Below are 17,479 nucleotides of genomic sequence, written 5' to 3'. Positions count from 1 at the left end.
GCATGATCTTTTACTAGCAACTCTCACCAGAATGGTGCTTGTAACAAACACAAAAGCCTCCATTCTCAACACTGACCTATTGCATCCCCAGCCCCAGGTTCCACCTTGACAGGAGCAGGCTGGGGCGGTGCTGGGCTGTTGTTCTTCACAGGCTCCACATTTGCTCCTGAGGTAGTTTCTTTTCGAGAGGTTTTGGACAGAGGTGGTTCCTCCACCACAATGCCACTCTGCCTCTGTCGCCGACGTTTCTTGCTCCACAGTTCGTGGCAATCCTGCCAGTGGGGAAGGCTGGAAAAAGGCAAAGGGAAATGTGTATGGGAGTGTGATAGGGAGTAAGGAAAAGACAACGAGGAAAGAAAGCACAATGTAAGAAGGAAAACACAAAAATACTGACCAGGAAAATGAATGAAAGAAGTCTAAGCTCTAACCTGGATAGACAAGTTAGTAATATAAGATTTTAGAGCTGGAAGAAATCTTAAAGATCACCTATTCCAAACTGTTTCACAGATAAATAAACTGAGACCTAGAACAGTGAAGTAATGTAATTTGCTCAAAGTTGCAAAGACAGTAAGTGGCAGAGCCATGATTCAAATGTAGGTATTCACTCCAAATCCAACATTCTTTGCCCAATCCATTCTGGCTCCATTTAAAATGGCTAGGTCTTAAGAGAAGCCTTAGTCAATGAGAACATAAAAGTCAGGGAGAACTTCCTAAAACCAGGAGTGAAGGTAATCCTAGTATTAAAGACCAAACTTTGTATTTCAGCTCACAGATCCCATTAATAGTTTTAAGACATATGCCTCCCCTTACTTGGGTAAGAACTTTTACCAGCAAAAAAGAATGTCTGTTCAATTTCAGCACAGAGACGATTAAGACTACTTACAAAGCATATAAAAAACCCAGTGATACATTATTTTGGAAAAACTTCTCACTGTTGATTTTGGGAGGGCAAAAAAAAAAGAAAGAAAAAAATAAAAGGTACTCTTCTGTTTTTATCCATGTCCTATCTCCCCAATAAAACACCATCAATTTTTATATTCATGAGATTCAATGTTTTATAATTTTTTTGGTATTTTCAGTCATCTTTTTACACAACATTGCAAATAGTTTCTATATCAAGTCTCATTATGATGAAATACATAAAAAATCTTTGTAAAACAAAATTTATTTTGTAAAACAATGCAATGAGCAAATCTTAGTATATAACTCACTTAGGTCAAAGAATATGCAATGTTACAAAACTCCAGTACAAGAAAAAATTTGGAGAGTCTCTTAGAGCTCACAGCAAAAAGGACCTAACATATTAATTACTGACTTCATGTTTATCTTATACATTTCTTTCCCTCAACACTTTTCTCTACCCCACTCAAAACAGGGAAATACTAAAAAATTTGAAAAAATTTTGTGACAAGTCCAAACACCAGGGGATTTCCTATCTGTCTGTCAGCTCTATTGGCTAATAGAGAGCACCTATCACCACCACCTCTTGGAGTAAAGGAGCCCATTGGGTTTCTCTACAATTCAAATATTATGTATTTAGAGCTGGAAGAGTTATCAGAGGTCATCTAGTCCAACCCATTCATTTTACAGATCAGGGAACTGTAGGAGCCTAGGGAGGTTACATGACTTGCTCAAGGTCACACAGGTAGTGTTAGAGGTGGGATTTGAACCTGGTCCTCTGACTCTAGAGCCAAACATGTTGAGGTTCTCAGAAGATACTAGAGAAGGGAAAGAGACGTTACAAATTAAGATGAGGAAAGAGTTACATCACTAGATCAAGGATCTGTGATTTCTTTGCAATATAGATTGCCATCCTTCTATAACTTAATAAATCCTAGTAAGTTTCTTGATGCTCAAAGAAGCTATGTGACTTGCCCATAGTCATAAAGCTACTGAACTCCAAGGGTGAGGTGGGAACTTGCTACTTCTTGACTCCAAGTCCTTCATTCTATATGACCTCACACCTTCTTGGTTTGGGGGGGAGAGGGGAGAATAATTAAGAAGAAAAAATGAAAGTGGACACTGAGAAGAGAAAGAAGTTGGATAATATGCTGGGGACCTAACAGGAAAAGGAAACAAGTCAAATTTAGCTAAAACAAACATTTCTACCCTCATGTCTCTGTAACTTTTGAATTCAGTTATATTTTCTCTTGGGATATTGTAAGCTACTTGATTTCTCCAAGAACACTGTTCATATGTTCAGGACTTTACAAAAATGATTCTCAGTCCCACATCATCTGGGGAAAGAAGCAGGGGCACTTACTCTGGAGGAGCCATTTTGCTGAGCTCAACATCTCTAAGGAAGTCACTCTGCAGGGCCTGCTCAGCAGTGCAGCGCTTGTTAGGATCCAGTGTCAGCATGTGGTCAAGCAAGTCTAGAGCAGCCAAAGGAATACTGTGGAAAAAGACCAAAAAAAAGGGTCAATCTAAAGTGACCAGACTGTTTTCAAAGCTGCAGCCTTCTATTAGAAGGTCTTGGAATTATTAGTTTCATATACAGTGAGGAGAAAATAGTAATAGTAACATACTTGGTGGACCCAAGGAATAGTTAAGAATAGTTTAGGTAACTCAAATACAGCCATGATTGTGCAAAGAATTTTAAAACCCTACAATACAGAAATATATATTAATATGTGTCAAGAACTAAGGTGAATTTAAGAAGAATTTCAAAATAGTGTTTACATCACAAACAAAAATGCTACCAATTTTGTGTTGCAGGAATGATATAATAATATAGTAATACATACATCAAATGTCTGCGAAAATACACATTAATAATTGAATCCCTTGAAATTACAGCGTCTACATGGCTTAAAGATTAAAAAAAAGTTATATGACAACAGTGTGAAATCATTGAGGAGATAGACAGCTACATATTTAAGAAAGCAGAATACTATATTCTACTATACACTAAGAGTAGCTGCAGTTATGCCACCATTATCAGATAAAATCAAACTCACAAAGAGAATTCCTCACGCAGACGCCTACGGTACTGCTTTTTCGGTTTCATTGTGTTGAAGTAGGGTAGCTTAATAACATCAGGCCACACAGCTGGACAGGGGCTGCCGCAGAGCCGACTAGGAGCCAAACAGAAAACATGCAAAGGAGTGAGTCAGCAATATGCTTTTTGAAAAATCCAGACATATAACTAACACCTCCTGAGGTTCTGGGCATCTTGGTAAGATTAAGTTCAAGGGCAAGTTAGAAAGATGAGATCTTGAAATCTCCTTCACTTTCCAAGATATCCCTCCTTCCCCCTTCTCTGAAATATTTAAGAGGGTAAACTAGAGAAATACACCAGCATAAATATTGTGACTGAGAATGGCAACATTCACTTTTACAGTTTACTGATGGCTGACAGAAAAGAAAGTACATATGCTTTAATTTTCATAGTATAGCAATGAACAATGTCCACTTTATTTGTGAGTGTCCTGATTTTCATAGCAGTTCTCAATAATCCAGTTAACAACAGGAAATAGATACATTTCCCTTTGTAATGAATTATATTCCCTTCCCTTCCTCTCAGCAAGTTTATGTTGTTCCTTCTGTTTTGCTTAGATATTAACATTAATTTATTTTTCCTAAACTACAACTAATGGGGTGCTAGGTGTCACAGTGGATAGAGCACCAGGACTGGAATCAGAAAGACTCATCTTCTGAGTTCAAGTCTGGCCTCAGACCCTTACTAGCTATGTGACCCTGGGCAAGTCATTTAACTCTTGCCTCAGTTTCCTCATCTATAAAATGAGCTGGAGAAGGAAATGGCAAACCACTCCAGCATCTTTGCCAACACAACCTCAAATGGGGTCACAAAGAACTGGGTATAACTGAAACAACTGAATAACAACAATAAACTACAACCAATGTCAACCAATTGAGATGGATCCTAAAATGTACCTGGATATCAAGAAGTCAAGTTGAGACAAGGAAAAAAGCTGTTTTGGGTAACCCAGGATGCTGACTATCACAAATAAACAGAGTAGAACTATCTTTTTACATCTATAATGAATGAAGTCTGATAAAATTTCAGTCAGTTTTTGGTTGGAGATCAAAACTTAGCCTCCTCCTCATAGCAATGTGGTCTTAAACTTAAATTTAACCGCTCAAGAATCTCACTCCCATCCCGAAGTCAGCACATGATCATCTGCGTACAACAGAAGATCTCCTAAGCCATAAAGCTTACTGAGACATATTTCCTTATACTCCTACAACAGTGTACTTCACAAAACTAATTAGGGAGATCAGAAACACGCTTTGTGTAGAATGTCCTAAAGACTTCGACATATAGCAAGATGTCATCATTAGTGATGTCGTTAAAACAACCGGTAATTGAACAACGTGACACAGATGGATTTTAGGAGAACAGATTAACTTTCATGCCAAGGAATGCAGTTGTACATATACCTTCTTTCCTTCCCTCCCACCAGTTTTACCTGATTAGTTCAAGCTGAGCCAGTTCCAGATTAGCTTGAAAAATAGGCTTCTTGGTAAACAGTTCCCCAAGGATGCAACTGGAAAGAATAAAAGTAAGGTCAGGAGAGTAAATGCCGAAACCAATTTGAAGAGTATCTCAGTAAACTTTGCTTCACAGTGCCAAGAACAGCCTGGGTTTCCTAAAGGAATGACAAACTTCTGGCAGATAGGACCAGGATCAAGACTACATACAGAATAACCAACGCATCAAATCCAGTTTAGCTTATGACTCCTAGTTCTCCATACAGCTTAAATGAGTAAGCTACTGCTTGAACATTTTTATTCAAGCAAAAATTTGTAAATATCTATTAGGTGCAAGGCATTATGCTAAATACAGGGTGTTATTATGTAAATAAATAAGGAGTGGCTCCAAACTTCAATTTAATACAATTTAATACAAGAGAGAGGAAATACTTAAGTGTTTATAATCCAAAGTAGAATGTGTTGAAAGCGAATAGGAAAAAAGTCTTAATTATTGGGCTGAGGTTTGAACTTTATTCAGTAAGCTCCCACTAAGGTTTTTCTGTAGAAAAGTAGGTTGAACCAGAAGGGTGATGAGTTAAGATAGTTAGCAGTCCACATAATGAAGATTTTAATATAGGCCCCCTGAGTAGGGACTTTTCCATCCTTTGTATTTACACTCTCAGTTCCTGGCACATAGTAGTACATAGGAGGTGCTTTAAAAAATGCTTGTTGACAAAACCAGAATACTGACAGAGGGAATGAAAAAGGAGGTGCTGAATGCAAGAGATAGTTCAATGGAAGAATTAACAAGACTTGGTAAATGGGGGAAAGTAAAGATAATGTCAAGGTTTTAAGGCAAGGACAAATGGAACACAATGATGCCATAAATGGAAATAGTGAAATTGGAGTGAGGAGCTGGTTTGGGAGCAGTTCAAGGTGGGTAAAAGTGGTAGACAAATCATTTTGGGGCATTTAAGTTGGAGATGCCAGTGGAACATTCACATGATATTTAGTATGCACCTGGAAACAGAAGCTGGCACTAAAAAAAGAAGTTAAGGATCAGGGATAGAGATTTGGGAGAAGCCTACAGAAAACTGATCATTTCATCCAAGAAGTTAATGAGATCAAGGGAGTACATATGGAGGAAATGGAACTAGTCAATGGTTCAAATGTTACAGAGAAGTCAAGAAAACTAAGAAAATGACACTGAATTTGTGGGTTAGGGAGTCTGTTACTAATGAATTGTACAGAGCAGTTTAAATAGAATAGCAGAGATGGAAGGCAGATTGCAAAGGGTTCAGGCTTGCGTGGATAGTGAGGAATTAGACTTCTTTGGACAAAAAAATGGCTAGGGCTAGAAGCAAGGAATCAGGAAGACAATTTAAAATGACCCAAGAAAAGGTGATCATAAATGAAAACTATCTCCCCTACGTACTTTAATGTAAATAAAGAGCTACTGTTAAATGATGACAGAAGTAGTAGATTATAGGAATAGAATATTTTCAGATGTTATCACTGTATTATTTGGTTTGAATTAACTGTTTTTCTTTGTTATAAAAGATGTTTCTACTGGTGAGTGGGGCATATTGGGAATAATTGTGGTGCCCCCAAAAAGCGCCAATAAAATATTTTTAAATAAAAGGTTGATATAACTCTTTTCATACAAATGATCTGTAGAGAGTATATTACACTGCAGCTATTCTGGCACTATATTTGTAAATAAAAGGTTTTCTTTTCGTCAGCTGGTAGCAGTTTAAATAGAGCTTTCAAATGAAGCATGCTTATAAAAATCACCATTTTCCTGTACAGAGGAAGTTTCTGTTCTACTCTATGCTTTGGCAAAGTTACATGAAAGTGCTGATGCAAAACCAAACTTAAAAGTTTTATCTTTAAATTCTATATTTCTTTGGCCTCACTATTCAAACAGAAAATCTTAATGGCTTAAATAAACAGCACCTTCCTATTTAGCACAGTACTTAGTGGGTTTCTAAAGTGTGCCTGTTGATTTCAAATGATGAACAAATTCTCATTCCCAATAGCCACAAAAAGCTGATCTTGCTAAAGGACTCCAAAGTTAAATTTAATTCTAAATTTTGCACTGACTATCAAATCATCAACTAAGTTCTAAACTTTAGTATTATAATAATGGATCGTGACGTAAGAAGCAGAAAGAACACAGCTGGATTTTCAGACTCCAGGTGGATGCCGTGCCAGTCACTCTTAAATTCTCCTGTGAATTGCAAACTGAGTAGCTCTCATTCTCAAATCTCTGAAGGGAAGTCCTCCAATGATGCCATCTTCATCTATGAGTACTATGGGTCAATAAGAAGTTTTTAGTATGGAAAAACATACTGAAACTGATGAAATCTAAATAAAATTTAAATTCACTGACTCAGAGATCCTAGTTTACTGTGGTATCTAGGTATTTGTGTTACATTCTTTTTAAATGTTGTTTCCAGCTCCTTGGTAGTGAAGACATCTTCATTATGTAATCAAGACCCTGCCACAGCACTGAAGATGCAGGTTGTACAGACTGAAATAACAGTAGCAGAAGAGCTATGAACTTCCCTCATGCATCTTAATGGGGCGTTAACTTTAGAGCCTAGTTGTGACAATTTAAATGCTAATACTATTAAAACAAATAGTCCAGAACATAAACACACCCAGCTTGAGTCACTAAAATTTAACTAAAGCTACCTTTGATTTTGGTAGGCTAAAACAGTTGTTGTGCTTTTCTTTCATCACTCTCTTGAATCTGGAGAGCAAATCCTGCAGTGCATCCTTTAAAGATAGTGGCATTTTCACTGAGGTGAAATAGAGCAAGCTGTTATGCTATACAGCAAACTATGTATGGGAGAAGAGGTAACATGGTGGGCAAGAAAAGAGTGTGTAGTGAAAGGAATAATATGAACTGTTTGTGTTTAAGTCTTGGAAAAATCAGCAGAATTTTCTAGATTTTTGCCAATAATTTTACACTGATTTCTCCTCATCCTGAAAATTAGAGATGCAGGATGCTAACAAATGGGGAATAAGGATCTACATACACCAATAGTAAAAATGAACTATAATCAGAACAAGATGGCTGTCCTATATTTAGGATGAAGAGAAAATAATTAAAGATTATTCGACTTCTTAGAGTTCAGGATTAGTCCTTACCCACAACTCCAAACATCAATGGCTGGTGTGTAGCGCTCCTCTCCTAGCAGCAGTTCTGGTGGTCGATACCATAATGTAATGACTTTATTTGTATAAGGACGACTGAAACATAAAAAGCAACCATGATGTACATTTTATACCAGCAAAAAATTTAAACCAGTTGGACAAATAAATAAAAATAGTAATAAATGATTTTGTTTTTCTACTGCATTTGGGATTAAAGTACCTCCCTTAAAGCACAACAATGGATGAATACAAAATAAGATAAACATGATGGAAGACAGAAGGTAGCCAGGAAAGTAAGGATTTCCATTCAACTCAATCTCTGGTTCACTGTTTAAATAAAGAGACTGACTAACATATCATTTTATAGTATCCTAATCTGCCTAACAACTGTAACAACATTTGGCTAATAGAAGAACTCTAACGATTTCTGAAGCTTACAGATAAAGCACCAACAGATGAATTCATAGTTCAGTATAATTTTACTTGACTGGCACCTTACCTCTCTTCAGAGCTGTAGAGTCGAGCAAGTCCAAAATCTGCCAGCTTGATCTGTCCACTGGAAAATAAACAAACAAATATTTTCATTTTCAATAAATGACAACTGTGGCCCTCATGCCATATCTGAAATATCATTTCTGAAAGCCAGACATACAATACAATCCAGGAATTATGTCAGTTGTGGAAGATATGCCCTTAATCCTAACTCTCTGGGAGTCCTGAAGGAGTAGAAAGGAAGGGAAGAACAAAGATGAATGTCACCTATCTCCACAATTCTCTGCCTCTTGGAATCATCTTTTCAGACTAACGCTGTTCTGACTACTGTAGCCCACACTGATATGCTGCCTCTTTTGCGGTTATTATTTTTAAAATTTTTATAGATATATTGGTTTTATATCTCTTATACTTCCCTGTATCTCCCTCCTTATAATAAAAAGTTAATAATCAGAAAAACTAAGCCACACATTGAAAAAGACTGACAATATACGTAGTGTAAAAAAAAAAAAGAAAGGAAATAATATACACACTGTCCCATATCTATAATCCCCTTCTTCTTTGGAAGATATCTTCTCACATCTCTTAGGGGCTGTGCTTGGTCATCATAACTGTACAACATTCAGTTTCAATGTTTTTGTGGTTGTTCTTTCCAATTACAATATTGTGGTCATGTATATTATTTTCTTAGTTCTGCTTAAAGAACTTTGCATCAGTTCATAAGTCTTCCAATGCTTCTCTGTCTTCCTCTATAGTCACTCTTTGTCATAGGGCAGCATTTTTCCATCACAATCATGATTTACACCTTGTTCGGTCATTCACTCACCAGTGGATGGACATTACAGTAAGGATTATATTACATGGGCAATATATAAAGATTATTTATAGTCCATTGCTACCACAAAAAGTGCCCTTATCAATTTCTTGATGTATGAGGCCTTTCTTTTTATCACTGACCTGTCTGGGATATACAACTTAGAGTAGTTATTTTTCATACCACATAACAATTAAATTTTCTCTAACCATATGACAGGTCAAACCTTACAGGTATAATGATAGGGAAAAGAGGGTATCACAAGAAACCTCTGAAAAAAATTGTGACAAGAGAAAGATCTTAAAGACATATAACAGCATGTCAGAATGCCACTTGTCACAACATGAAGTGAGAAGGCAGAGACAAGAAATCATCTTAAGCAGCCCTTGATCAGACACGGGTACTCACACGGAATCAGTGGGCAGAATTTTATTAACCACATACTTTCTGGCAAGATGAGGCTTTACTATATGTCCTATTGCTGTGCTCTTGGAATCGATGAGTCCTGCCACCTGCCTCACTGCTACCCCTGAGGAATCTGAGCCTGATCATGTGTTCTGCTCTGTATCCTAAGGATCACTGGCCCTTCTCATCTGCCCTGCCCTTCCAGATGTATTATCTCCAACTAGATAATGTGAGCTCTGAGAGCAGGGATAACTGTTTTTGGTTTTGGTACCCCTAATGTTCAGCACACATAGAACGTCATTAATAAATGTTTTTTCATTCATCTCATATATGATGATATGAAACACCCACCATATTTTTTAGGAGCATGGGATCTTTAAGGTTAGAAAGGACTGAAAGAATCATCTAGCCCAGAGGTTCTCAACTTTTTGCATCTCCTTTGGCAGTCTGATGAAGCCTATGGACTCCTCAGAATGTTTAAAAATGCATAAAATAGATGAAATTTTAAAGGAAACCATTTATATGGAAATATAGTTATCAAATAAAAATGATAACGATAATGAGAGCTAACATTTATACGGTATGTGCTGGGCACTGTGCTAAACACTTTACAATGATTATCTCATTTGAACCTCACAAAAACCCTGGGAAGCAGGAAGGTACTATTACTACCCCCACTTTACAGATGAAGAAACTTAAGGAAAACTAAGTTAAATGACTTACCCAGGGTCACAAAGCTAATACATGTCTCAGGCCAGATTTGAAGTCAGGTCTTCCTGACTTCAGGCCCAGTGTGCTAACCACTTCCCCATCTGAAATATTATTTAAAAACAAGTTTACAGATCTCAGGTTAAGAACCTGTTATTTAGTCCAATCCTTTCATTTATATATGAAGAAACTGAAGCTCAGAGAGATTAAGCAACTTGTTGATAGTAACATAAGTAGTAAGTAAGCAGCAAAGCCAAGATTTGGATCCAGCTCTTTAGATTCCAAATTTAGCATTCCTTCCACTATGCTACCTTGTTTTCTTTAAATTAAATAATAATATCCTACAAAAAACGTGCAGATATGTTTTTTGAACTCAACCTAAGACAAAGAGCTTCCTCCTCCTTTAATTCCAATGTCTTAGCACTGTTTTGTACACAGCAACATTTAATAAATGTTTTTCATTCATTTATTTATTTGATTTATCCTGTCTTCGGACAGTATTTTTAAGGCCCAGAAGACCTAAAAAAAGTCACATGCTCAGGACCTCTGACAACAAGGCTGGACCCAAAAGATAAAAATCTATGGTAGAAATCACAGGAACCTAGAATACCATGCACAGCACTGGTTCTATTCTTAAGATGGGCAGCTGGTGGTGCAATAAATAAAACACTGGCCTTTCAGTTAGGAAGACCTGAGTTCAAATTCAGCATAAGATACTAGTTATAAGACAAGTCACTTAACCTCTATCTGCAGGTTCCTTATGTGTGAAAATAGGGATAACAACAGCATTTTCCTACTAGGGATGTTGTGAGGATAAAATGAGATACCTGTAAAGTGCTTTGCAAATCCCAGAGTGCTATATAAATTCTAGCTATTATTACGATTAAGATCTTCCTTGTATCTCAGTCACCATATTGGTAATATCATATTGGTAAATGTTTTGGTGAAATGGTGAAAATTCATAGCTATACTCCTTGAGAGATGCCAGCAGAGCCTTATGTTTCCCTTTGTAGATAAAAAACTTGTATAGAACAGCAAATCCTCAGGAGATTATGCTACCAAATGGAATACTGGAGCCATCACTTCACTTAATTGGAATGAGATTACTAGAACTGTTTATGAATAGAATGATCAGAGTCAAACTATAATTACTGTCCCATGACAATAGTTTTTATCTGTTACCTACAGACCTAGGAACCAAATATCAGAGGAGCTATTTTGTTCTTTAGATGGCAAATGTGCTGCCACAGAACTGCCTGTGATCTGAGATCAATACTGTAACTTATTTATGAGAAGTCAAACAAAATCAAAGAACGCTTCTGGAAGCTAACAACTCTCCAACCACCAGATTCCTGCCAGACTGCGCATATCCAGAAATGGCTACCATGCACCTCAGTCCTAAATCCTCTGAGAGCACATGAATAGGAAAAGTATTTTAAATGGTTTAAGGAAATGTCAACAGGCATTTTTTTTCCTCTAAGCAACTACTTGGGGGTTTATAAACCAGAGACCCTAAACTCCTATAATATTGTGAAGAAGACTGAATGTGCTGGGACTGTCAGGGCCATCATTATTACGTTGCCACTGTTGCAGTAGTTTCTACATGACACACTTTGGGGCAATTTGATACTGAATCACAGAATTTTAAGAACTGGAAGGGACCACAGTTCATCTAGTTTACCCCACAAATGAACAACATTCCCTCGAAAATATATACCAGATGCCACCTTGCACATATCAGATTGGCTAATTTGACAGAAAAGGAAAATGATAAATGTTAGAGAAGATTTGGAAAAGTGGGAAACACTAATGCACTGTTGGTGGAGTTGTGAACTGATCCAACTATTCTGGAGAGCAATTTAGAACTATGCCCAAAGGGTAATCAAACTGCATACGCTATGATCTAGCAATACCACTACTAAGCCTGTATCCCAAACATATCATTAAAAAGGGAAAAGGATGTACATGTACAAAAATATTTATAGTAGCTCTTTTTTGTGGTGGCAAAGAACTGGAAATTGAGGGGATGACCATCAAGTGGGGAATGGCTGAATGAGTTGTGGTGTATAAATATAATGTAATACTATCATTCTATAAGAAACGATGAGCGGACAGATTTCAGAAAAATGAACTGATATGGAACAAACTGAGCAGAAGCAGGAAAACACTGAACCCAGTAACAGCAACAGTGTGTGATAGTCAGTTATGACAGACATAGCTCTTCTCAGCAATACGATGATTTTAGACAACTCCAAAACTCACGATGAGAAACACTATCCACATCCAGAGAAACAACTATGGAGTCTGAATGCAGATCAAGGTATACTATTTTCACTTTTTGGTTGTTTCTGGGGTTTTCATGGTTTTTCTCTTTTGTTCTGATTCCTCTTTCACAACATAACTAATGTGGAAATATGTCTGACATGATTACACATGTATAACCTATATTGGATTGCTTGTTGTCTTGGAAATACGGGAATAGAGTAAGAAAAATTTGGAACTCAAAACCTTATAAAAATGAATGCTGAAAACTATCTTTACACGTAAATGGAAAAAATAAAACACTATTTACAGAACAAACAATATAAAGCTTGAGTAAGCAAGTTACATTCTGGAATGCTAAGATCATCCTCATGATCTTAACTGATAGGGGCTTAAAAAGAATTTAAATTTGGGGACTTTGCTGGTCACATCAGCATATAATTTTAAACAGTTTACAAAGCGCTTTTACATATATTTCATTTGATCTCTACCATAAACCTTTGAAATTGATAAGACAGGCATTACCCTCATTTTTTAAAGGAGGACATGGAGGCTCAGAGAAATTAAATGTCTAGCCCAATATCATATAGCCACTAAATGGCCAACCCAGAACTAGAAACAAAGTCTCCTGACTCCAAGTTTGTACTTTTTTCATTATTACTACCATGCCTCCAATGAATATCAGAGACTACTATTGCACAAAATTAGTGCCATATAATATAACATATTACTTAGATTTAAACTAGTGGAGCAGGAAAGAGAGGAAGAAAAGTTTATTTTAATCAAGTTACTTTTTTACCTGTTGTTAAGTAAAATGTTGGAACATTTAATATCCCGATGCAGGAAGTTCTTTTTGTGGCAATAATCCAACCCTTCCATTAGCTGTTTCATGAAAGACTTGATATGGTCCTCAGAAAAATGTACTAATCCAGACTCTAGCAGCCCCATTAAGTCATGGTCCATATATTCAAATACAAGGTAAAAGGCACCTAGGAAAGAAATATGATATTTAAAACCGGAAGGGAAAAACTGCTCATAGGCTCCCATACCTAGTTAGAACAGAATCACAGAGCTGGTAGAAACCTCACCTAGTCCAATCTTTTATTTTATAAATGAAGAAACTGAGGCCTAGTTAAGCTAGGTAATTTGGAAAAGGTCAAATAGCTCTCTAGTGACAAAGCTACAATTAAGAGCCCAGATTTTCTGATTCATTTCTCCTGAAAGAGTCCAGTGCACTTTCCACAGTCACACTTCAATAAAACAAATGCTCTAAGGCAGGAGCCATTCAATCTTTAATACTAGAGGTAAGGTAGACAAAGATTTCCACAATATTTATGAGAGCTATGTATATTATTAATAAGACACAGTATTTTTAAACTAAAAGAGAGCTGGATTATCTACCAGGGATGGGGAACTCCACAGTTTTATAGATGCACATGAATCTGACAGAGAAGCATTACAAATAGTCCTCATGTAAAGTGAGAAATCCACACTACCTTCCTATCTAGCAGAGAAGTATGCTCACAGGACACAGAATTTAGGACATTAAAAAGTCACTGTGGGTTAGATCAGATATCTATTTAGTCCCAGATTCTGAGTGGCACCAGAAGGATATTTTGTGGGAGGCACAGCTGTCTTCCATGTTGTCTAAAGGTATGAAACATACCCCTAAATACAGATAATTTTCCTTAATCTCATTTGAATTTATACTCCATTAAGCTAATTAAATCCTAGATTTTTTTTTTTTTTTACTATTTGGTTGTGTATTTGCCTTAAAACTAATACTTTCAAATATCAAGGGATACATTTCTAATTGTGACACTCCAGATTTTGTGGAACTTTTTTCACTGTTCACTTTAACAATCCCTTGAAGATATCACAAATTCTATTTGTATTTCCTCTCAGCTTTCATCTCTCCAGATGAAGAATCCAACCCACTTTCTTATTCAATCTACTACAAAATATAAGCTACCTTTGGCTCTCTGCCTTTCTATTTCATTCACCCTGTTCCAAATTCCCTTCATCATTTTAGAATTTCTCTGAACCTCTTTCAAATCAGCTTTGAAAGGATGACAAAAGGAATACTGGACAACGTAAGAGGACATTTCAAAAATAGGGGAAAATAAGATGAAAATTCAGTTCATAAAATAGTGACAAAAGCCATAATTCTAGACACATACTCTTCTGGTGTGGCATAAAGTTGTTGTATTTTGAAAGTACCCATTGTAAACCTATGACCAGTAGAGAATGGATAGTCCCTTTTCTCTTACCTACTACTAGAAGTAGCTAACTCTGCAGGTAGGAGACCCATGCATAGACCATAAGGCAATGACTACCAATGAGTAAAGCATAAAATGAAGCAGAATGGGCATTTTATTAAACATCTTAATTCATATATGCACAAAGGTAGCAGACTAAATTAAGAGTTGGTCAAAACATGCCAGTACCAAGCTAGGTAAAGGATAATTCTAAATGACCCTGCTGTGTTTACACATTCCAATGCTTACTACCTTTGTCCTTCTTGAAATCCAGTGCATCTTGTTTATCTGTGACAATTTCCTTCATATTAACAACACTCCGATGGATCAGCTGTCGAAGAATTTTGATCTCACGAATAGCTGTGATTGGAAAGCCCTCTTTCTCGTTGTCCAGTCGCACTTTCTTTAGGGCTACTAGCTCTCCTGCAAAAACAAAATCCACTTCTATGAGACCATTTTCAAGTAATACACTGAACATCACCGAAAGCAAAGTAACATCCTGGGCATTTTATATGATTTAAGAATGTAGAGTGTAATACTTGTCCTCAAAGATTTTATATTCCAAATGAAAACATTTTCCTGTTTACATTATTATGCCTAACCTTAAAGATTTCTAAGACTTAGATAATTCTTGATTCTACATGCTAGGTAAGACTAGGAAAACTATGGAATGAAAAAATGAAAAGTATCAATAATGCAAATATCTCATTTCAACTTCAAAATAAAGAGATTAGATAATCCACAATGGACCATTTTCAGCCCCTGAATAACTGAAAGTTAACTCTATGTTTTTGGAGTCATTAAGTCCACTTTATTTACTATCTCAGTATGGAGAACAAAAACAAAACTAAAGGTACAGTTATTAAGTTTACTAAGTCCAAAGCTCTTCTCAGCAATGCAATGATCTATGACAATTCCAAAATGTTATCCACATCCAGAGAAAGAACTATGCAGAGTGCATATATATAAAGAGTGCAGACTGAAGCATACTATTCTCTCTCTTTTTTTTCTTCCTTCTCATGGTTCTTCCCTTTTGTTCTGATTCTTCTTTCACAACATGACTAATGTGGAACTAAGTTTAATAAGATTGTACATGTATACCCCATATCAGATTGGATGCCGTCTTGGGGAGGAGAGAGTGGAGTAAGGGGGAAAAATTTAGAACTCAAAATTATAAAAGTGAATGCTGAAAACCAAAAAACAAATAAATAAATAACTTGCATTTAAAAAAAGCTTAATAAGTCCAACAGTTGATCCTTTAAGATAGCATCACTGTGTCACCATGGAAATTTTTTTTAACAATTCCAAAAGTAAGTTTTATTCAGCTCTAACAGCACCATGGTTCCTAATAAAAACGCTCCAAATATGTGGAGGTGTTTTACCTGTGTCCTTGTCCTTGGCTTTGTATACTTGTCCATATGTGCCTTCCCCAATAATTCCAATTATGTCAAACTTGTCCACGCAGCGCTTGCCCCAATCACTTTCTGTTTGTCTTCTTTCCCCATATCGTGGGCAACAGATTCTATAAGCAAGAAAACATTTTAGAAAATAAAACGCTCCCACTGAAAAAAAGAAATGCTGTGATGATAATCTCATTGTTCCTTTTATATATATGTTTTATAGAAAGCCTAAAGAACAGAGTACTGGGCTTTCAGAAAGAGACTTGGATTTACTAGGCTGATATGAGAAAAGTTAAACAGGCTTGTTTTCCTCAGATGAAAAGAATTATCTGACCTTCCCCTATGCAAGATTGTTCTTAAGATTATGGAAATGTTTTGTCTAGTCAATGCAAAAAATGACAAGTGATAGGGTTTTAATGATATGCCCTAATTCACTGATTCAACTACATCTTAAGAGAAACTGCTGATACTTTTTGTTGTAGCATAAAACTGTAAACAAAATAGCCAACTGAAGAATGGATGAACAAATGACAGTAGATGAATATAATATTGCTGCCCATAAAAACTGATAAAAGGGTCAGATTCAGAGGAAACTGGAAGAACCTGTGTGTACTGATACAGACTGATAGGAGCAGAATGAAGAAAAAATTTATACAATGACCACAACATTGTAAAGGAAAACAATCATGAAAAACTTAAGAATGCTGCTGATCAATGCAACGACTAATCATAACCAATCATGACCTCATAAGTGATGATGAATAACAAGTATTCTACCTTTTGGCAAGAGCAGAAATACGCTCCTGCCTAGAGAAGGAATTCTCAATCCTGAACTTGCTTTATTATAATTTTTATAACACTACTTCAATAAAATTGGTTTCCTTTGTAATCCTCTTTTTTTTTTTTTTTGATGCATTTAAACATATTCTTCTGAGAGAGAGTCCATAGGCTTCACTTCACCAAGAGGTACATGACACACCCAAAGCAAGTTAAGACCTGCTGGAACAGAGCAATGGAATGACATATACATTTTCAGATACTGCCAATGTGTGGTTCTTGTTTTACTTGACTATACATTTTCCCCTATGAAAAATTACATATCACTATTTCAAAATAGATATTAAATATATAATCCCAACACTGCCTTGCCTTGTCTATACCCCCACTGAACTTTCTATGTATTTTTAAATGCGTCAGTAGTATTCTTTCTTTTCTTCCTTTTTATGCATCATTATCATTACTCCTCATTCTAATAAAAGCCTTCACTCATAATAAAGTGCCCTTGTAACTATATGTATGTGTTATAAAGGGGGATTTTTATTTGGGGGAGGGAATTAGAGAGAGTTATGGGGAGTAGGAAGCAGGAATACTAATAACAAAAAAAGTGTCACCGAAATATTTCAAAAACACATAACAGAAAAGGAAATTCAGAAAGGCACAGAAAAAAATCTGGGTGATGTGGAAACTACCTAACTAAATTTGAAATATAGTTAAAAAATAAAATGTACAGAACATGGATTCAGTTTCATATGTAGTCTTCT

The 17,479-nt window shown here is 36.2% G+C and overlaps 1 protein-coding gene across 3 annotated transcripts in view; it reads right to left on the bottom strand.

Annotated features, from left to right (window-relative positions):
- CDK12 (cyclin dependent kinase 12) overlaps positions 1–17,479 on the bottom strand; it is a 68,315-nt gene that overhangs the window by 32,535 nt on the left and 18,301 nt on the right. For all 3 annotated transcript variants that reach the window (XR_011975188.1, XM_072646289.1, XM_072646288.1), the window contains exons 4-12: positions 15,921–16,060; positions 14,791–14,961; positions 13,080–13,269; positions 8,099–8,155; positions 7,594–7,695; positions 4,434–4,511; positions 2,961–3,077; positions 2,264–2,395; positions 77–288 (exon numbers count right to left, since the gene is read on the bottom strand). Coding sequence is in view for 2 of the 3 variants with exons in the window: in XM_072646289.1 (XP_072502390.1) it covers positions 77–288; positions 2,264–2,395; positions 2,961–3,077; positions 4,434–4,511; positions 7,594–7,695; positions 8,099–8,155; positions 13,080–13,269; positions 14,791–14,961; positions 15,921–16,060 (1,199 nt within the window). In the remaining variant the exon portion in view is untranslated. The remainder of the gene's footprint in view (positions 1–76; positions 289–2,263; positions 2,396–2,960; positions 3,078–4,433; positions 4,512–7,593; positions 7,696–8,098; positions 8,156–13,079; positions 13,270–14,790; positions 14,962–15,920; positions 16,061–17,479) is intronic.

This window comes from Notamacropus eugenii, chromosome 2 (genome assembly GCF_028372415.1).
Source record: "Notamacropus eugenii isolate mMacEug1 chromosome 2, mMacEug1.pri_v2, whole genome shotgun sequence".
NCBI lineage: Eukaryota > Metazoa > Chordata > Mammalia > Diprotodontia > Macropodidae > Notamacropus > Notamacropus eugenii.
The sequence above is the reverse complement of the archived record's forward strand: the minus strand, read 5'-3'. Positions and strand labels throughout refer to the sequence as shown.